The 23,837-nt window shown below is 36.7% G+C and overlaps 1 protein-coding gene across 1 annotated transcript in view; it reads left to right on the forward strand.

Moving 5' to 3' along the window:
- Positions 1–21,452, forward strand: part of LHX4 (LIM homeobox 4) — a 133,837-nt gene extending 112,385 nt beyond the window's left edge. The window contains exons 3-6 of the mRNA XM_053693697.1: positions 10,027–10,229; positions 13,707–13,861; positions 18,457–18,625; positions 21,091–21,452. Coding sequence (XP_053549672.1) covers positions 10,027–10,229; positions 13,707–13,861; positions 18,457–18,625; positions 21,091–21,452 — 889 coding nt within the window. The remainder of the gene's footprint in view (positions 1–10,026; positions 10,230–13,706; positions 13,862–18,456; positions 18,626–21,090) is intronic.
- Positions 21,453–23,837: the final 2,385 nt, after the last annotated feature.

The following is a 23,837-nucleotide window of genomic DNA, read 5'->3' on the forward strand; positions in this document are numbered from 1 at the left end:
AGATACACAAATACAATGACTTTTTAAATAAGAACCTGTTTTTACTAAAGTACTGCTGAATACCTTCTAGAACAGGGTATCTCAACAGCTGGGCCATGAAAGCGCTACTGGTGGTCCCACAACTCACTATTTAAGCTGCCCCACCCCAGATGTGAACTGCCCTACGCTCAGTATTCTGTAATTGTGATATGGCCGGAATGTCAGATTGCCCTTGCACATGCGTGTTGCTCGTGCACTATGCCTATGTAGCCGCTGTTCAGTGGGAAGACATCGCTGGTAATACCATTAGTTCTGCCAGCCTCCCACTGACACCAATGAACCCACTGACACCAATGAGCATATGTAGATATACAAGTATTATTTGAAGTGTCCTACAAAGAAATTGTTTTTGGTTTCAGTGAACAAACTGTCTGTGCTGTGTAGGGAGACTTCAAATATAGACCCCTCCTGCTGAAAGTGCAGATAAGTGAAGATGTCGGCAGACTTTTGCTGAAGCTGCAATTCCTATTATATCCTATAGGAGAGACATCGCCACTCACCAGCACTTTACGGGTCCGTCCCTTTATTTGAATATATCGACGGTCTGCGAGTCTGGCAAACCCAAGCAGGCATTTTCTCATCTGTCTGTCAATGTTTTGAATATTGGGGCCTTGGTGAAGACAATTTGCAAGCAAGCCCAGGTATTCTAATGCTTAGCAAATGCATATGTAGATCACACTTAGCACATGCATATGTAGATCATACTTAGCACATCCATATGTAGATCATACTTAGCACATGCATATGTAGATCACACTTAGCACAAGCATATGTAGATCACACTTAGCACATGAATATGTAGATCACACTTAGCACATGCATATGTAGATCACACTTAGCACATGCATATGTAGATCATACTTAGCACATCCATATGTAGATCATACTTAGCACATGCATATGTAGATCACACTTAGCACAAGCATATGTAGATCATACTTAGCACATGCATATGTAGATCATACTTAGCACATGCATATGTAGATCATACTTAGCACATGCATATGTAGATCACACTTAGCACAAGCATATGTAGATCACACTTAGCACATGCATATGTAGATCACACTTAGCACAAGCATATGTAGATCACACTTAGCACATGCATATGTAGATCACACTTAGCACATGCATATGTAGATCACACTTAGCACATGCATATGTAGATCACACTTAGCACATGCATATGTAGATCACACTTAGCACATGCATATGTAGATCATACTTAGCACATCCATATGTAGATCATACTTAGCACATGCATATGTAGATCACACTTAGCACAAGCATATGTAGATCATACTTAGCACATGCATATGTAGATCATACTTAGCACATGCATATGTAGATCATACTTAGCACATGCATATGTAGATCACACTTAGCACAAGCATATGTAGATCACACTTAGCACATGCATATGTAGATCACACTTAGCACAAGCATATGTAGATCACACTTAGCACATGCATATGTAGATCACACTTAGCACATGCATATGTAGATCACACTTAGCACATGCATATGTAGATCACACTTAGCACATGCATATGTAGATCACACTTAGCACATGCATATGTAGATCACACTTAGCACATGCATATGTAGATCACACTTAGCACATGCATATGTAGATCACACTTAGCACATGAATATGTAGATCACACTTAGCACAAGCATATGTAGATCACACTTAGCACATGCATATGTAGATCACACTTAGCACAAGCATATGTAGATCACACTTAGCACATGCATATGTAGATCACACTTAGCACATGCATATGTAGATCACACTTAGCACATGCATATGTAGATCACACTTAGCACATGCATATGTAGATCACACTTAGCACATGCATATGTAGATCACACTTAGCACATGCATATGTAGATCACACTAAGCACATGCATATGTAGATCACACTTAGCACATGCATATGTAGATCACACTTAGCACATGCATATGTAGATCACACTTAGCACAAGCATATGTAGATCACACTTAGCACATGCATATGTAGATCACACTTAGCACATGCATATGTAGATCACACTTAGCACAAGCATATGTAGATCACACTTAGCACATGCATATGTAGATCATACTTAGCACATGCATATGTAGATCACACTTAGCACAAGCATATGTAGATCACACTTAGCACATGCATATGTAGATCACACTTAGCACATGCATATGTAGATCACACTTAGCACATGCATATGTAGATCATACTTAGCACATCCATATGTAGATCATACTTAGCACATGCATATGTAGATCACACTTAGCACAAGCATATGTAGATCACACTTAGCACATGAATATGTAGATCACACTTAGCACATGCATATGTAGATCACACTTAGCACATGCATATGTAGATCATACTTAGCACATCCATATGTAGATCATACTTAGCACATGCATATGTAGATCACACTTAGCACAAGCATATGTAGATCATACTTAGCACATGCATATGTAGATCATACTTAGCACATGCATATGTAGATCATACTTAGCACATGCATATGTAGATCACACTTAGCACAAGCATATGTAGATCACACTTAGCACATGCATATGTAGATCACACTTAGCACAAGCATATGTAGATCACACTTAGCACATGCATATGTAGATCACACTTAGCACATGCATATGTAGATCACACTTAGCACATGCATATGTAGATCACACTTAGCACATGCATATGTAGATCACACTTAGCACATGCATATGTAGATCACACTTAGCACATGCATATGTAGATCACACTTAGCACATGAATATGTAGATCACACTTAGCACAAGCATATGTAGATCACACTTAGCACATGCATATGTAGATCACACTTAGCACAAGCATATGTAGATCACACTTAGCACATGCATATGTAGATCACACTTAGCACATGCATATGTAGATCACACTTAGCACATGCATATGTAGATCACACTTAGCACATGCATATGTAGATCACACTAAGCACATGCATATGTAGATCACACTTAGCACATGCATATGTAGATCACACTTAGCACATGCATATGTAGATCACACTTAGCACAAGCATATGTAGATCACACTTAGCACATGCATATGTAGATCACACTTAGCACATGCATATGTAGATCACACTTAGCACAAGCATATGTAGATCACACTTAGCACATGCATATGTAGATCACACTTAGCACATGCATATGTAGATCACACTTAGCACATGCATATGTAGATCACACTTAGCACAAGCATATGTAGATCACACTTAGCACATGCATATGTAGATCATACTTAGCACATGCATATGTAGATCATACTTAGCACATGCATATGTAGATCACACTTAGCACATGCATATGTAGATCACACTTAGCACAAGCATATGTAGATCACACTTAGCACAAGCATATGTAGATCACACTTAGCACATGCATATGTAGATCACACTTAGCACATGCATATGTAGATCACACTTAGCACATGCATATGTAGATCATACTTAGCACAAGCATATGTAGATCATACTTAGCACATGCATATGTAGATCACACTTAGCACAAGCATATGTAGATCACACTTAGCACATGAATATGTAGATCACACTTAGCACATGCATATGTAGATCACACTTAGCACATGCATATGTAGATCACACTTAGCACATGCATATGTAGATCACACTTAGCACATGCATATGTAGATCACACTTAGCACATGCATATGTAGATCACACTTAGCACATGCATATGTAGATCACACTGACAAACTTCACAAACATAGACCCCATCATACTAAAGTTCTAGCTCCCTTGCACTAAATTCAGGAACATATATAATAAATATAATATAAATGATATTGAGGAAAATTCTGTTTAAACCTTCAACACAACGATAATATCCAACATAAAGATCTGTCAGGATGTAGCCATCCTGTAATTTTTTTATATTGTCCTCACATTCAACAATATTCTTCTACTCATCATCCTCATATCTGGCACTAAAAGTCTTCTGCTTTTCTACAAATAGCTCATTGTGTCCTTGGGTATCTGTATGCAGTGTAGGGTATTGTTTCTCAAGTACCCCCAACAGACCAGGTTTTCATTATAGCTGAACCAGTACACTGGTGAAGTAATCAGCTTATGGTGAGAGCAGGTTAGTAACCATGGTTACTGATCAGCGGATTACTTCACCTGTGCACGGGTTCAGCTACAATGAAAACCTGGCCTGTTGGGGGTACTTTAGGACTGTGGCTGACAAACACTGGTGTACGGTAATGGGACTTACCTTGCTAAATATTTGCTCATTAGAGATTTGTTTATACAGAAGTTTATGTTTTTAAAGAGGGGATATAATGTTTGCAGAGTTACTGGACACCTCTTCCTATATTTGTATGCACATTTATTTTTTTATCAGAGTAACGTTTTCATCATCCTTATTTATGTTAACATTGTGCTCCTTATAGTCTCAATACACAAATTGTCACAGTGACCAGGGAATTCTGATCTGACCAGTGCTCTTTTCTCCCACAAGGACACTCATTTTCCAAGCTTTCGAAAAGTTTAATAGACAGAGGCACGCATTCCCCTAAGGAGGAAAGCATGCGCCTCTCTATGCCTTTTAATGTAATAAGACAGAGTGGTGCTAGCTAGCGGCCTGGTATTGCTGTGTTCCCCTGGAATACCCCTCATGCCAGTGTCTGTCATGTGACTACCTCGCTATCTGAGAGGTTGCCCTGTTCATAGTATCCTGGTTGTCTTGCTGCTTGTATTCCTGCTGGCCAATATCTGCATATTGTACCCATCAGGTAATTTTCTTACCTTGTCTTAAAAAAAAGATATTAAACAGTAAATAAATACTAGATATAGTGATGTATACAAAACCAGATCATTGTGCCACTAGGAGAGGAGTGTCCAATAAGCCATTTTTGTGCTAAATACCCACGTGATAAAGTGATATTTTATCCATGGTGATATTTTATTATTTGTTGTTTTAAAGCTGGTGTTATAAATAAATGATTTATATGCATTCCTCAGTTTGGTGGTAACGGTGGATTTTCTTGTGATCTGTGATGGTTAACAGGAGTGCTGTGTATGTGGAGCTTTTGATAAAAGCTCTGAATAATGTGAGTTTGTCTTTGGCTCCTTTGTTTATTTAACACATTATTTAAATTGTTCTTCACTTTATTGTTTTCTTTTGTGTGGTTATATATATATATATATCTGTCAAACTGTTGGAATATTCACAATGATGCATGTATTATTTTAAGTATATATATATATATACAGTGCTCGAAATTTCAAGCCCTTAGCTACTAGCCAGACCAAAATGTTACTCGCCACTTTTGATCCCACCCACTACCCGCCCACACCACACCCACAACCCTCTCTTTGTATATGTTTAGCCAAAGTGAAACACCTTATTGTGCAGGAATTTTTTAATATTGTTTTTGTTTTGTATCATAAATTAAATAATGCCACATACAGTGATACATTAAGAAAAATAAGTGCATAGCAGTTAGCAACATCAACAAGGGTTCTGGGAAAGACAACAGCTGGACAGAAAAAGGAAGTTGTTGAACTGAGAGAAAACAGAGAGTGTTAACATTAATGTGAGGTCATAGCAGACCTGAAAAAATTGTTTTATAATCATTATCTCTCATCCATCTTTCTCCACTGCCTCCTCTCTTTAATCTCTCTTTTTACCTCCTCCCTTCTCTCCACATCCTTTCTCCCACACTTCTCTTCACTCTTTTTTTATTTTCTCCACTCTTTCTTAACGCTATCTTTTATTCTAATTTTCCAATGGCAAGTGGAAATTTTGAGCCCTGTATATATACAGGTGGCCCTCGTTTTACAACGGTTCAATTTACACAGTTTCAGAATAACAACCATTTTTTTTCAGTCATGTGACTGCTATTGAAAAGCATTGATAAGCAGTGCATTTATTAAAATAGGCAGTAGGTGGAGCTGTCCGCTTGTGTTGCAGCAAATCCAAGCAAGCTGAAATTAATCAGTTTAACCAGACCTGAGCTATCGAGCAAATTTCAAAGGAACAAGATCTTCCTGTCTATAAATCAGTCCTGATTGGAATGCATAGAAAGAACTGTTCGCAGAAAAATGCAAGTGAAGTCTGTGTTGTGTGATTATTTTATTAGGTTTATAATGCTGTTTAGCAAATGTTTTTGTTCATTTAACTTAGTTTAATTATATATTCTATGTTGTGTGATTATTTTATTAGGTTTATAATGCTGTTTAGCATTTAAAGTCTTCATTTTAAAGCTTTAAAAATAATGTATTAGGTGTTACTTATGACAAGTTTGAGAGGGGCCTGGAACCTAACTCCCTCACTTCCCATTGACTTACATTATAACCTGGGTTTCAATTTACAACGGTTTCAATTTACAACCATTTCTTTCTGGAACCTAAACCCGGCGTAAACTGAGGGCTACCTGTGTATATATGTATATATTCACCTTGTTTTGTTTGTAATAAAGTATTTCAAAGGACATGAAATTACAAAAATGTATTTCATGATTAAGATAGAACATATAATTTTAAACAATTTTCCAATGTACTTCTACTATCAAATTTTCTTTTTTTTTTTTGTTATTCTTTGTTGAAAATCAGGAAGGTAAGTTCAGGAGTGTGCACGTGTCTGCAGTACTATATGGCAGCAGTTTTGCAACAATGTTATACATTAGACAGAGCACTAGTTGGCAGCACTATTTCCTATCATGTAGAGCTGCAGAAGTGTGCACGCTACCTATCCAGATATCTCTTCAACAAAGAATAACATGAGAATGAAGCACATTTCATAATAGAAGTAAATTGGAAAAAAAAAAATTGTATTCTCTATGTGAAAAATGAAAAACATTTTGGGTTTCATGTCCCTTTAAAGCTCTTTAAAGATGTCTGTCCTCTGCCACTCCAGATAGCCTAACCATTACACGTACACTAATCAATAGGCTTCCTCTTCATTCCCTACTTTATCTCATTGGACATATTCAGTACAGTTTTAATTTTTCCACCCTGGAAAAGATTCTTTAAATTCTAACATAGTATAGAGAGGAATATCTTAGTTTTAAAGGGCTAGTCAGGTCAAAATTAAACTTTCATGATTCAGATAGAGCAGCAATTTTAAGCAACTTTCTAATTTACTCCTATTATCAATTTTTATTCGTTCTCTTGCTATCTTTAGTTGCAAAACAGGAATGTAACGCTTAGGAGCCAGACAATTTTTGGTTGAGAACCTGGGATATGCTTGTTTATTGTTTGCTAAATGTAGCCACTAATAAGCAAGCACTATCCAGGGTACTGAACCTAAAATGGGCCGGCTCCTAAGCTTTAAATTCCTGCTTTTTAAACAAAGGTAGCAAGAGAACGAAGAAAAATTGACAATAGGAGAAAATTAGAAAGTTACTTAAAATTGCTTCTGTATCTGAACCATTTTAGAGAAAAATTGGGTTTAGTGTCCCTTTAAATCCTAAAGTGACCATCTCAATTCTGCATAGAAGCCTTTTACTGAACCCTTTTAATAACAAATAATTAGAATTTGGACAATATTTACGTAGGCTGCAGATTAGTGGTTTTTTTGTTATTATGAAAACACAAAAAGAATAACAACATTCTGAAATTAAAGGCATTTGTTCTTAATATGTGTAAAGCATAAATCAGCTGCAAACACTGTACTAAATGATCTATATACAAAATACATTATTTGAAAGCATTTGATTACTATAGAGCAGGCCATTTTAAGACTTTACATTTTACTTTGATTTTCAAATTTACTTTGTCATCCATTGTTGAAAAGCATACCTAGGTAGGCTCAATAGCAGCAAATAGGGACAGATGAGTTGGTGCTTCCTTACAATTTCCCCCATATATCAGTAAGATGGCTGCGAGTTTAATGTTCCTTTAAATGTCAGCACATTGCTAAGTGCACGCTGGAGGGAATTAGTATAGAACGTGTTTTGTATTTTTACATATTTAGGAGCACATGGGATGAAAAAATGTTTATCTGAAATGGATCATTGTACTATACAGGTGGCCCTCGGTTTACAACGGTTCAACTTGTGCCGTTTCAGAATAACAACCTTTTTTTCCAGTCATGTGACTGCTATTGAAAAGCACTGAGAAGCAGTGCATTGATTAAAATAGCCAGTAGGTGGAGCTGTCCGCTTGTGTTGCAGCAAAGATATGCAAGCCAAGCAAGTTGAAATTAATCAGTTTAACCAGACCTAAGCTATCAAGCAGATTTCAAAGGAACAAGATCTTCCTGTCCATAAATCAGTCCAGATTGGAATGCATAGAAAGAACTGTTTGCAGAAAAATGCAAGTGAAGTCTGTGTTGTGTGATTATTTTATTAGGTTTATAATGCTGTTTAGCAAATGATTTTGTTCATTTAACTTAGTTTAATTATATATTCTGTGTTGTGTGATTATTTTATTAGGTTTATAATGCTGTTTAGCATTTAAAGTCTTGATTTCAAAGCTTTAAAAATAATGTATTAGGTGTTACTTATAACAATTTTGAGAGGGGCCTGGAACTTAACTCCCTCACTTCCCATTGACTTACATTATAAACTGGGTTTCAATTTACAACGGTTTCGAATTACAACCATTCCTTCTGGAACCTAACCCCGGCTGAGGGCTACCTGTATATATATTTTTTTTCCTTTTGCCATGTACAAAATAGCAGTTAAACATGTGTTAGATTATTTTTCAAGTAACATAAATATTTCTGTACTGAAAAAAAAGTACTTTTCTCATCAGACTTTTGGAGGTGTGTCCCCAACAGCCAATCAGCTGTGACAGCTGTCTTTATCAGCCAGTGAGTAACTCATACCTAAGTATCAGTTGTGTATTAATATAGCTCTCTATAATTAAACAAATCATTTTAACATGGTATTGCTGTTCTTTAAAGGGAAAGTGTACTGTACATTTTTCTCCTCTTTAATGTGTTCCAAATAATCCAAGTAACCTGCTGGGGCATACTAAATTCTTCATAAATAACTAAATAGTTCCTTTACCCTATTTATGTCATTTGAAATAGCTGCTTTTGCCAGTTGAAGCCACCGTTTATATGGAAAAATATGAATACTGCAGTACTCAACAGAATAAGCTATGTAATAAGAGGCAGCAGCAGACATCACCCTCATAGTAAAGGAGGGAGCGATGGGTACAACACTTTTAATTTTCATTTGTTCTAAATATTGGTCATTGTGTATAGAGAGATTAGCTATGGAGGCCTTTGTGTCTAGACAGTGACGTGAGATAATGTCTGCTCCTCCTGCAGGCCTAACCCCTTTAAATAAGGTTTTTAAAAATATTTTTAGAAAAATGGGTTAAAGCATCAAAGAGCAACAACATATTTTCCAAATACAAAAGTAAACATAAAGGACATTTCCCATACACTTAATAGACTGTTGCTGGTACAAGAAGTAATTGGGAACACATTAAAGGGACATTAAACACTTTGAGATGGTAATATAAAATGCTAGATCATATATAGAAAAAACCTCTGCAATATACTTTTATTATTTATTTTGTCCCCTTTTTACTGTAATTCCATTCTGACAATTGTGAGCTTTTCAGTTCCTGTTACAAATGGAAGGGCAGAACACTGTTATATTCCACACAGCCATTGGCTGCACACTCTAGTGACCTATTTATAGCTGTCCCTAATTGGCCACAGCAGAGAAGGTAACCTAAGTTACAACATGGCAGCTCCCATTGTTTTATAGACACTAAAACTTTATACTTATTTTGTCAATATTTAAACAGCTAATGAAACTATAAAAAATACATCTACATGTTACTCTCAGACTAATCTTTTCTTTGAATGCATCACTCTATCTAGCTTTTATTTAGTGTTTAATGTCCCTTTAGGGGGAAACTCATTTTACAGTACAATGTCCCTTTAAGGGACGGATATCTAGCACATCTATGTCAGCTTTTGGGTTTTCTCTGTTTCAGACGTTTTGGAACAAAGTGCACAGCCTGCCAGCAGGGGATCCCTCCCACTCAAGTGGTACGGAAAGCTCAGGACTTTGTCTATCACCTTCACTGTTTCTCCTGCATCATTTGTAGTCGACAGCTGGCGACAGGTGATGAGTTCTACCTCATGGAAGATGGCCGGCTAGTGTGCAAAGAGGACTACGAGACAGCCAAACAGAACGGTGAGCACCTGGCAGAGTTAGTTCTGTTCCTGAGACTGTATTATGATATATAGATATATATTCAGTAGGTTATATCCTGTAGCTGCCGGACACCATGCTGTGTGTAGCCGTTTGTCCGAAAAATGTGCATGCTCCTAAGCCTACTGCAGTATGCTCTGTACAATAAGTAGCTAAGTTTGAACAAAGGATATTAAGAAAAGGAGATACATTTGGTAATAAAAGTAAACTGGGAAGTTGTTTTTATAATTGTACACTCCATGTGAATCATGAAATGTTAAAGGGACACTGAACCCAAATTTTCTCTTTCATGATTCAGATAGAGCATGAAATTTTAAGCAACTTTCTAATTTACTTAAATTATCAATTTTTCTTCGTTCTCTTGCTATCTATATTTGAAAAAGAAGGCATCTAAGCTAAGAAGCCCGCCAATTTTTGGTTCAGTACTCTGGACAGCACTTGTTTATTGGTGGGTGAATTTATTCACCAATCAGCAAGAACAACCCAGGTTGTTCACCAAAAATGGTCCGGCATCTAAACTTACATTCTTGCATTTCAAATAAAGATACCAAGAGAATAAAGAAAAATTGATAATAGGAGGAAATTAGAAAGTTGCTTAAAATTGCCGCTCTATCTGAATCGCAAATAAAAAAAATTTGGGTTCAGTGTCCTTTTAAACGGACATGAAACTCCAAAAAAAAATGTATGATTCAAATAGAGATTGTAATTTTAAACAACTTTCGAATGTACTTTTATTATCTAATTTGCTTTGTTCTCTTGGTAAGCTTTGTTCAAAAGCATACCTAGGTAGTCTCAGGAGCAAAAGAAAAAACAAAAAAGTAAGCAATAAAAGAAGTAAATTGAAAATGTATTTAATATTGTATGCTCTATCTGAATCATGGAAGAAAAAAAAGGGGTTTCATGTTCCTTTAAATGTGGCATCCATGTCCATTTCAATGTATAATATAAAAACACACAGAAAGAACGATATTTACCATTATGGAACATTCAATTCAAAATTTAATTCATTGTTTTGGACGAATCTTTCAGAACAAATATTCAGAAAAATGTGTTTTTGGATATTCGATTGCTGCACTATTCTGTATTTGTTTAAAGGGACAGTCTAGTCAAAATTAAACTTTCATAATTCAGAAAGGGAAGGCAAATTTAAACAAATTTCCAATTCACTTTTATCATCAAATTTGCTTTGTTCTCTTGGTATTCTTTATTGAAAGCTAAACCTAGGTAGGCTCATATGCTAATTTCTAAGCCCTTTAAGGATGCTTCTTATCTCAATGCATTTGACAGTTTTTCACAGCTAGAGGGCGTTAGTTCATGTGTGCCATATAGATAACATTGTTCTCACACCTGTGGAGTTACTTTTGAGAGAGCACTAATTGGTTAAAATGGAAGTCTGCCAAAAAAACTGAGATAAGGGGCTGTCAGCAGAGGCTTAGATACAAGGTAAAAAGTATATTAATATAACTGTGTTGGTTGTGCAAAACTGGGGAATGGGTAATAAAGAGATTATCTATCTTTATAAACAATACAAATTCTGGAGTAGACTGTCCCTTTAATTTAAAACAAAATAAATACTGACTATTCGATGGGACATTTACATTAATAATTTTTGTTAAACTGAATGTAAATGTTCCTTTGCTACAGGTGAAAAAGTTTATCTGTAGCCCTATACTTACCTATAGTGCGATGGAGAAATGCGCTATTCGCCGACCCTTCTTCACAGAGCCCAGGCCGTGCCAATAGGAGGCTTAACACAGCGAATTCCAGAGTCTGCATTAAAGCAGTAATTCTCAACCACGGTCCTCAAGTACCCCCCAACAGGCCAGGTTTTCATTATAGCTAAACTAGAGCACAAGTGAAATAATCAGCTGATCAGTAACCATGGTTACTAACCTGCTCTCACTCATCAGCTGATTATTTCACCTGTGCTCTAGTTCAGCTATAATGAAAATCTGGCCTGTTAGGGGTAGTCCAGGACCGTGGTTGAGAAACACTGCACTAAATGGCCTTCTCCTTTAGTGCCGACTCTGGGATCTGCCGTGCTAAGCCTTAACACAACCCAGGGCTCTGTGAAGAAGTGTTGGGATTAGCACGGCTCTCCAGCAAGTTACAGGTAAGTATTTAAAACTAATGCATACTAATTAATTTTGTTAGTATTTGTTTGTTTTATTTAAATTAGTGCATTCATTTTCGTTTTAAGAAAACAAAGCGAATATTTGTGTTTTCATCATGATTTTGCATTCACAACAAAACAAGTGCACAAGCCTAGAGGTAACGGTAAGGAGAAACTTCCCATACTGAAAGGGACATAAAACAGTATGAACTAACATAAGTTTCTAAATATATAATGCAGCCAAAGCTTACCTGCAAAATGGTTTCTGTTTTATTCCCCCATTAACCCCTTTAATTCAGGCATAGTTTTGTTTGCAGCAAGCTCCCCCTGGGCATTTCCATATATGGAAGGTGCTATCCAGGCCATAGCTCCTGCAGAACGCACTCGTACGCATGCACAGTAGGGGGCAGAGTCACATGACAACTGACTAAAGTATAATGCTGAAGCTTTCACAAAGCATGTGACATTATCCCCATGGAAATGAGCAAACCTCTTGGCAACAAACAATAGCAGTACCAGCTGTCCCTCCTCAAACCCCACTTGCTTGCATAAGTAATTATCATCACATGCCCACTTTGTTATGATATCAAAAGGTTTGGAGTAAGACACTGATAAGGGGGGTGGAGCAGGTTACACTTGGCAACACTAAAGTGTAAGTAATTTTACAGATTTTTGAAATTTGATTACAATACTTATAAGCTTTTTTTTACATTATTTTTTTCACACACTGTTTTATCTCAGTTGACCCTTTAATAATATGCACATAACTCAAAATGTTTTATGGCACTTTAATAGAAATATTACACTCTTCTGAGCTATATCCTAGCTCTCGGTTGATATAGCCTGTGTTATAGTTGACACTACAGTGCTCCACAAAAGCTTATCATACACAGACATTGTAGTGACCAAATACATTAAAAATATAAAACAACAAACCAGCAGGCTCTATACAAACAAGGGCAAACAATGTGTAGTACCTGCTCAAATGTGCCATTCACTTTAATGTAGTGCACATCTTCATAGGATAAAGCTGTCAACTATTTTAGCCATTATATCATTACAGTAATTAATTGTGTATTTGCAACACAATGATCTAAAAATTATTTTAACCTTTATTGTCCCTTTAAACATATTGCTGTAAAGTAGCGATTTCAGGGTCTCGACAGTTTTTTATTTTATTTTCTAATAATAATCTCATAAATTTTAAACCCTTACAATAAGGGTACATTACATTTATATTCTATATAGGCTTGTGGAGTTTAGGATACATGTAGTTTACCAGTTGTTGAAACTGTGATTGTTAATTTGTTTTTAAGATAAAAATGTAAATCCTTTCTTCACTGTAGATGACTCTGAGGGTGGAGCTAAAAGACCGCGTACCACAATAACAGCCAAACAACTGGAGACATTAAAAAATGCTTACAAGAACTCTCCAAAACCAGCAAGACATGTGAGGGAACAGCTATCCTCAGAGACCGGTCTGGATATGCGTGTAGTACAGGTGTGATAACACTTATTCCTACCTTCTCTTTGATCTTAATATTACAAAATAACGAAGCCAAAAATGTCAAACATTAAGCAAAATAATACAAAATTCATGCCATAATAAATTCCAAAAAAACAGAAATGAATATGAAAAACAGATATGATGATAAATGAGAGCTGTGCAGCAACTCACCTAAAATAAATTTGATACAGTGGAGTAGTGACCTATAATTGTAATAATTTAGTGGATGACAAGGAAAGGAATATGTAGTGGTGTCTCCAGAAACAGGAAGGCACTTCACAGAAGCCCACCTGTGATTTATGGGTGGGGCCTTGATGGGCGGGTCAGGACAGTGAGTGTTGTGGGCAAGGTCTGGTCTGCTGTGGGCAGGACCAGGTGGGCAGGAGGTTAGTTGGGTAGAGTGGTGGTGGGAAAACAAAGGATGATAACAAGTTGGGGGCAGCCATTATGCTGGGGGGGGGGCTAGTGACCTCTTGTGACACCCCTGGGAATAGGTCCATTGTGTTTAACAGGGTTTCAAGTAGTTGATCATAATTATGACTTTATTTTAGTCTTTCTACTATTATAGAATAATGCAAGTTTAACTCATTGATTGCCAAAGGAGGGTTGTAACTTACTGACAACACAGTTTATCTCAGCCTTCTCTGGCAGTCAACAGGTTCACAGGTTAACCCAAGAAAGAGGAAATAAAGTGTTGTAAAATAATGTATTTTCTTATACAATCTATTATTATTTATATTATTGTGATATATTTTCCTCCATTTGATGTTTCTAGTATTTGAAGCTTCCTGTGTGCGTCAGATCGTTTCTGTTGCTGCTTTTGTATTTTTGTGGTAAACCACTAGTTTCTGCTAACATAAAATATAGATTTTGTTACCACAATGACAGAGGCAAGAACTGGCTTTTTCGGATGCAAGTCTAGATTGTCTCTTCCAAATAAGGGAAGTGGTGGGTGGATATTGAAAAACAATTGCAGCAAGCAAGGGTAAATCTGGTCTAGTAACATTCCGACTCTACAGGTTTATTAATCTATTAGAAAATTGCCATTTAACAACTCTAAACAAAACATAAGAGCCTGGGGGTATTTTATATTTACATATTTTAGTATTTCATGACGGGATATAAGACGTTTAACAACTGTTAAAGGGACAGTAAAGTCAAACTTAAACTTTCATGATTCAGATAGAGCAGCAATTTTAAACAACTTTCCAATTTACTTCTATTATCAAATTTGCTTTGTTCCGTTGTATCCTTTGTTGAAGACTACACCTAGGTAGGCAGATAGGAGCGCGAGCGTGCACGTGATGCATAGCAGTCTGAGGCAGTAGAATTTGTAACTATGTATAACACTGCAGTAAACAATGTTAAAGGGACAGTCTATTCCATAATTGTAATTGTTTAAAAAGATAGATAATCCTTTTGGCATAACGAACACAGTTATATTTATACACTTGTAACCTCTGTGATTACCTTGTATCTAAGCCTCTGTAGACTGCCCCCTTAGTTCTTTTGACAGACTTGAAGTTTAGCTAATCAGTGCTGTCTCATAAATAACTCCACGTGAGTGAGCACAATGTTATTTATATAGCACATATTAATTAGCACTGTCAAGCTATGGAAAACTGTGAAAATGCACTGAGATAAGAGGTGGCCTAAAAAATTTGCATATGAGCCTACCTTAGTTTAGCTTTCAACTAAGAATACCAAGAAAACAAAGCAAATTTGATAATAAAACTAAATTGGGAAGTTGTTTAAAATGACATGTCCTATTGGAACCCATGAAAGTTTTTAATTTTGCCTAGACTGTCCCTGTGAGAGACACACACACGCTCCTGAGCTCACCTAGGATTACACTTTAACAAAGGTTACCATGGGAACTAAGTAAAATTGAAAATATTTGTTTTATGGACACAGTTTATAAAAATAAATAAAAATAAAATAACTCAGACTGTTACGGAGGCAAACAGAATTGTTAGAAATGTAAATGGCTGCAATTCAATTTTAAATAGAATTTTTTTTTAAATATATTTCCATTAGCAAAAATGCTTCTAGTAAAAGTTATAACTGTTTATCAGCGGAATACGCACATATGCTGAGTGCTTGTGCACCAGCATTCAGACACTACAGTTTCTCAGAGAGTCAGCAGTGGCTTATATGACACAAATTAATAAACATTGATATAATAATATTCATTATGGTGATGGACATTTAAAGGGATAGGAAATCCAAAAAGTTACCGTTGTGATTTAAAGCATACCATTTTTTTTAAAAATCCAGTTTACTTCTATCATGACATTTGCTTGGTTCCCATGGTATTCTTTGTTTAAATGATACCTAGGTAGGTGTGTGGAGTACTTACATGGCAATAAACAGTGCTTCCATCTACAGTTCTTGCAAATGGATAACATTCTTGCAAAACTACAGCCATATAGTGCTCCAGACACGTGGCGTGCACGCTCCTGAGCTTATGTCCCTGATTTTCAACAAAAGATAGCAGGAGAACAAACAAAAGTTCATAATAAAAGTAAAGAAAGTTATTTAACAATGCATGTTCTGTCTCAATCATGAAAGAAAAAAATTGGGTTTCATGTCCCTTTAAACTCTAAAAAAGTGCATAAAATAAAAATAAATATACGCAACACTATGCACAGAGGGATGTATAATAGTATTGCAGAAGAATGCATAAAATTGTCCTCTTTGGTGTGTACCAGGGAAGCCTTAAAATGAAGGTCAATTTTGACGAATTAGTGCCCGGTTTTTAATAATCCTATTAAAAACAAGGGCACTTTAATTCATCAAAATTGACATTTCGCTTGTTTTCTTCAAAAACTTACCTTTTAATCTTGAAAGCTGCTCCATCGATTACCCCGGCTGTCGGAAGCCTCTGGTTACGTCAGAAATTACGAATCCGGCTTCCTCCAATCACGGCGTTCCCCCCGAGGGGGATCATAGCCTGAGGGAACGCCGTGATTGGATGAAGCCAGATTCGTCATTTTGGATATGCGAAGAGAACGGGCGAAGGAAGTGCTGCAGCGGCTCTCAGGATTAAAAGGTACATTTTTGAAGAAAACGCTTGAAAGTACCCTTGGGTTTAATAGGATTATTAAAACTGGGCACTAATTCATCAAAATTGACCTTCACTTTAAAGGAAAACAAAAAAGACCCATAGTGTTATACTGTTTTCAATATGTGTCAAATATAATGCAAGCAGCTGTGCTCACACTTTGGAGAGCTACTATAATTCTAAAACAAGCAATTAAAAAATCCTTACCAGTGAAACGCACGTCGGATTGGACTAACATGGTTATCCACGTCATCACAAGCAGGGGCAGACTCTTTTGTTTTTTACACAAACTGTAAAGCTTTGTGGTGACACAAGAAGAGGACAGTGCTCCCAAGACGCTTGTAACACCTTATATGTGTAAATGGTATTGAGTATAGAGTTTTTATACAGTTTGTTGTATCAATTAAAAGTGGAACCCCTAGTGCTACAGTATCTCTACAAATTGTGAGTATGGCTGTTTGCAACATCTTTGACACATATTATACAATGTTATATACACAATATATATACCATTTTACAACCCTCTGTTGGTGCACAGTGTTAAGTATATTAATTTTTATTTTATTATATGACACAAGTGAAGTTTGATACAATACACACCTCTGCCAGCGCTCTAAGGAGACGTGGTGTTTGTATCCAGATCCTATATGTGCGCATGCTGCTGATACAGTAATAACTTTTACTAGAAAAGCTTTTAAAATGCTACAGAATAAAACATCTGTCTAGTATATGCCATTACCCTTTTTTGTTTATATGGGTAGGAGTGTATATATACTGTACTGCACTAACAGGCCACACATATGGAAGCAGTTCACAGTGGGAGGGGTCAGCAAAAATGTATGTTGTTGCTGCCCACCAGCAGGCTGATGAGAAACGCTGTGTTAGAGCATGTGATTATTGCACTATAGTTTGCATAACTATGGGCCTGACTCTCTAACGCTCCATGGTCTAGTGAGATTCTATAAGAAGCCTCATCAGTATTACAAGGTCTCTCAAGGATTGTTTAAAAAGCAACTTGGGAATTGTATATCTTATTAAGGGAAGTTCACTAATGTTTTTAATGTGAAGGAGAGACACTTACTTTACAATATAATGATCAGTGACATAAGCTGATGGTTACTTTCCTTGCCAGCGGGTTTTTGAGAACTTGGCCTAAATGCAAATGGGGTTAAACACATAGTTAAAGTAATCTCCAAAACAGCAATGCACTACTAGGAACTAGCTGAACACATCTGGTGAGCCAAAGACAAGAGGCAGATGTGTGTAACTACTATCACCAGCTAGCTCCCAGTAGTGCATTGCTGCTCCTGAGCCTACCTGGGTATGCTTTTCAACAAAGGATACCAAAAGAACAAACCAATTGTGAAAAGTACTTTAAAATAGCAGCTCTCTCTGATCCATGAAAGTTTAATGCATGTCAAAGCTTTCATGTTAGATGGGAATATAAACAGGCTGAGCTGACCTTCAGGTATTTATCCGGCATCATTCGGATGTTTCACATCATTTCTTCTGTTCCTTATCACAGGTTTGGTTTCAGAACCGACGTGCTAAAGAGAAACGCCTAAAGAAAGATGCAGGACGCCAACGCTGGGGTCAGTTCTACAAGAGCATGCGGAAAAATCGAGCAGGAAAAACAGGGAAAGAGAGTTCTACGGAAGACTGCGGAGTGAGCGACAGTGAACTGAGCTACCGAGGTGAATAGCACTGATCTTGTGTTAAACGACTTCTTAAAGGGACATGAAACCCAAATATTTCCTTTTATGATTCATATAGAGCATGCGATTTTAAACAACTTTCGATTTAACTTCTATAATCTAATTTGTTTAGTTAACAAGGTATCCTTTGTTGAAAGTCATACCTAGATAGGATCAACAGCAGCAATGTACTTCTGGGAGCTAGCTGGATTGGTGGCTTCACATACAGTATATGCTTCATGTTATTGGCTCACCCATGTGCATTGCTGTTTCTTCAACAAAGGAAACCAAGAGAATTAAGAAAATTAGATATTAGAAGTAGATAGGAAAGTTATTTAAATTGCATGCTCTATCTGAATCATGAAAGAAACATTTTGGGTTTCATGTCCCTTTAACAGTTTCATGTCCCTTTAACTTAAAGTTGGGATAGTGACAAAATATAATAATATGCACTTTAATTACTTTACCTGCAATTTTATACTGCAGTGCCTCGCCATTAACCCTTTGTTTTTAGTTTCTGAATTGCACAGCTCTAGCTCCCCCCACAAATTTCCTTCTATGGCTGTATCTATGTTTATTGTTGTTTTGGTAGAATGCAGAAGTGCATAGGGATTATCTGCTGGAGCTGTGAACTGAGTTTAAATACAATGCCTGTGTCTAAACACTGATAGGGGGGGGGGGGGAGGGGTTGGCTTCTCCAGGCAGCTTAGCTATGTAATTCATTTTGCTTATTTTAGAAAATGATTTTAGAATACTTGCCAGCAATTTTTAAACAATTTTTTTAATGCAAACTATTTTTAATTAATTGGCCATTTTAGGATCTGCACAGATCTCAACCTGTTTTTTGTCCCTTTAAGCCTAGTATACCTGTGTGTGTGTGGGGGGGGGGTTCTTCTTGTAAATCCCCCACTCCAGAGAATCATTACGGCTGTGCTCGTGTGCGGGAAACGATGTGTCGCTTAGTTTTATTTCCATTTACGGTGGGAAACTGTAGCTACATTTTTTATTATGATAAGAAATCATCTACTGTGGGTTAAGGTATCATTAAAAAAACATGTCCAAAAAAATCTTCCTGAGCACATAATACATGGGCTAAAAATCTTCTAAACTACATTCCCCAGTGAATTATGGAAGTTCATAGTGTCATGCTATGATTTATGGGATATCATAATGAACCATCTATTTATCAGCTGATTTTTAGAGCTGCAGTACAGTTGTTTGCTCAGATAACCCTGACAGCCAATGGCATAAGAGTATCTGTTTTTTTTAACTCCAGTAAATACCTGAATTTTATTCCTTTTAGCACATTTGTCAAACACAGACATAGACTTAGCAATATATCACATAAACAAGAACTCCATACTAGCGTTAATCAAACATCTAGTTCAGCCATCAACCGTTTTATGGTGGTTTTATGTGGAATATTTAGCAGCTTATAATTCAAAGTCACTATTATTTTATATAAATATATATTCTGTTCATGTTGAGATCTTTTTTTAAAAATAGTTAAACATCACTGCACCTTATAGGTAACAAAGTTATTATCCGGAACATAAAATGCAGATAGGAACTGTTACCGAACGTTTACATTTTCAAGTTAAAGGGATAAAAAGGTCAACATTTACATGGATTTACATTTCAAATAGAAACATTTTTTGCAATATACTTCTATTAGCTAAAAAAGCTTCTAGTAAACTAAATGCTTCAATTAAAAGTGGTCATACAAGCCACAGATGTGGTGTTTGAATACTGGTAAACTGGTCCTCACACCATATGTGAATATGCTGCTATTTAAAAAAAAAAAAAAATGCACCCATGCATATTTCAGTTTTGACCTTTCTATCCCTTTAAAGGGATACTAACCCCATTTTTTTTCTTTCAGATAGAGCATGCAAATTTAAACAACTTTCTAATTTACTCCTATTATCAAATTTTCTTCGTTCTCTTGCTATGTTTATTTGAAAAAGAAGGAAATTGAAGGTTAGGAGCCAGCCCATTTTTTGGTTCAGCACCTGGTTAGCGCTTGCTGATTGGTGGTTACATTTAGTCACCAATCAGCAAGCGCTATCCAGGTTCTGAACCAAAAATGGGATGGCTCTTAAGCTTATATTCCTGCTTTTTCAAATAAAGATACCAAGAGAACAAAGACAATTTGATAATAGGAGTAAATTAGAAAGTTGTTTAATATTGCATGCTATATCTGAATAAAAAAATAATAAACATGGGTTTAGTATCCCTTTAAGGCAGGACAATGGTAACATTAAAAGGGGCAATTTTTGAGTATGTTTGTGTCCATTATTAGATTTCTGGGAGACATCTTCTGCTATGGTCAGGGGCCATCTACTTAACAGTAGTGTTATGGTTCTGTGGCAGAGAATAGTGTTACTTTGATATAAGAATTTACAATAAACATATTTTATCAACAATAATGATCCTTATAATCAATTATTCTGTATTTTTAGCAGATGAACAGATCCTGTCTGAGCTTGGATCAAGTGCTGGTATTTACACTAATGGAGGAGACCTGGTCAGCGTTCCATTGGGCAATGGAGGCTTCAGTTTGGATGGGACAGGACAGTCCTACCAGGACCTTCATGATGGCAGTCCTTATGACATGCCTCAGTCTCCTTCTTCTATATCCTCCCTCCCGTCACATGGGATCCCTTACAGCATGGACGGTGCTGCTGGGCTTTTGACCCATCCTCCCCTACGAGCACTACCAGCTGCCCCCACCTCTGATATCTCTACAGGCAGCAGCATGGGATACCCGGACTTCCCCACCAGCCCAGGATCCTGGCTGGATGAGATGGAACACCCCCCATTTTAAAGAATTGTGTGTTTGTGGGGTCCCATCTTCTAGACGCTCACTGAGTATGCCAAACTCTGCAGATACCACAAGCAGCCTTTGGTAGCACCCAAAATCTATTTCATGCTTCCTTTTCCAATGCAGTTCTCCAAAATCAGTGGAAAGTGAACCAACCACCTTCTAAAAGAACTAGAGAATAAGTGAGGAAATATGAGGAAGCTTAAAAGACAATACACAACAACACAACATATTGATAAAAATGGAATGTTTGCACTTTTTCCGGTGACGGATCTCCCAACTTAATCCTGGGGATTCAATAAATGTGACTTCCTGTTGGCCGTGTCACTGACAGATTCACATTATGGTCTGCACATTACTATGCGCCATGTTGCAGTGTGAGCAAGTCAGGTGGATACCCCCTGCAATATCATTGGTCTCCACAGTCTTCTTCTTGTTGGGGGAGGGGAAGGGCAGGAGCCTTGTAAATGCAAATGACAATCTACCACATTATAAAAGAGCATTTGATCGCACGTGGTCCAGAATCATATCTTTCTGAATAAATGTGAGAGGAATGTGTGTTTGAGAAATGTTAACTCTTTCTACACTGAGCAAAGATACAGACCATACTTGCTGTAGACTGATAAAGAGCCCCTCCATGCTAAATGTAGAGTACTATGAGCCTATAGCGGTTGTGGATAATATCAGAAGGGCAGAGTAGCAAATGTAGCAACAAGTAAACTATACACAAGAGAGATTTCCTAATCTTCATTTCTACTTTCATGATAGATCGTACTTATGTCACATAATATGTCTATATCTGTTTTAAGGAAGCACCAATATCACATTTATTTAACATAGCACAGGCCATGAGTCAGGACACTGACAGATGGATTACAGTAGAAATTGTTGACTGTTTTTGTTCCAATTAAAATATTACATATTGAAGGGGCATTCCCATAAAATGTTTAACTAAAGGGACATCATACCCAAAATGTTGAAAGACTTCAAAGTGATGCAGCATATCTGTAAAAAGCGGACTAGAAAATGTCACCTGGACATCTCTATGTAAAAAAGGAAGATATTTTACCTCAAAATTTCTTCCATACCTACATCATATTGTAAAGGGACTTTAAGCAGCCAATCAGGATGTTAGTCCCAGGACTTGCAAGGGAGTGTGCAACTGGCATGTGCAGGCACAGTCAAGTTATTTCCGTCCACAGTTTAACTAAGTTTACAATGAAATCTCAGCTGACAGTAGCTGAAGGAAGGATAACTGCTCACAGAAAACTTACTATTGTGAGCTGAAGACATTTTATGGTATAATATCTTTTTTTACATAGAGATGTTCAGGTGATATTTTCTAGTCAGCTTTTTACAGCTATGCTGCATCACTTTCAAGCATATGGGTATTAAAGGAAAACAAAACAATATTGCAATATTCTTCCTTTATTCATTTTGCCCCTGTAAAGTGAATTTGTTTTACTTCCTTGCAGAGAGGATACAGAGCCTCCATTTTACTTATGAGGAATTTTAATTGAGCCTGTAACATTCTACACTGTGATTGGTAAGATCAGATCACAAACTCATTTAAATCTGTCTATGATTGGCTACAGCAAAAGGAGACCAAATAATACCAGGATTTTCAAGAAAGGTGTAACTGAACTGCCTTTTGTTTGCTAATCCTTGTAAACGTGGCAAATGACAGTGTTACATAACGTTAACAAATCTTTAGCAATGGAGTTTTGAATATATATCATGAGTTTAATGACCCTTTAATATAGAAACAAGTTTTTAAAGATTTTCAAATTAGCTAATTATGCTTCCAAATCTCATATTGCGTTAAATAGATGTCCATAAGAGATTAATATGCCCCTTTTGAGCTCTGCTGTACATCATTGGAAGGTGCACGTTTGAAAGGAGTGGGTGCTCTCTAACCGAGGAGCCAGTCAGGAGGTTGTATGTGCTACGATAAGGAAGAAACTCTGGAGTATTTCTGTTACATTGTATTCATGCTGTGACAATGTGCTGTTGTCAAGCGCTGACATAATGAATTTGCAGTCTAAGCACCTTATCTTGGATCTCTTGATTTTTTTTTTTTAATAATTACAGATAATTATTTCAGTTAACTCTTTCATTACACAGTGGTTTTAATCCGCTGTTTTGTTGTAGTTCTTGCAATGCTCACTTGAAAGATAATGGTTATTTTCTTATAAAACAAGAAATGCACAGGGGAATACATTGGACACGCTGACGGATTACACTTTCTGTTCTGGTATTTTTAAGGATCTTATTTTCTAGGGGATTTCACAACAATAAGTAAATATTGCTTTACAAACGCAGAATATGGCTGCAGGCAGCGGCATTCGTCTTTTTTCAGTGCCAAATGTATTAGTGTAAAATTACAAA

This window comes from Bombina bombina, chromosome 10 (assembly GCF_027579735.1).
Source record: "Bombina bombina isolate aBomBom1 chromosome 10, aBomBom1.pri, whole genome shotgun sequence".
NCBI lineage: Eukaryota > Metazoa > Chordata > Amphibia > Anura > Bombinatoridae > Bombina > Bombina bombina.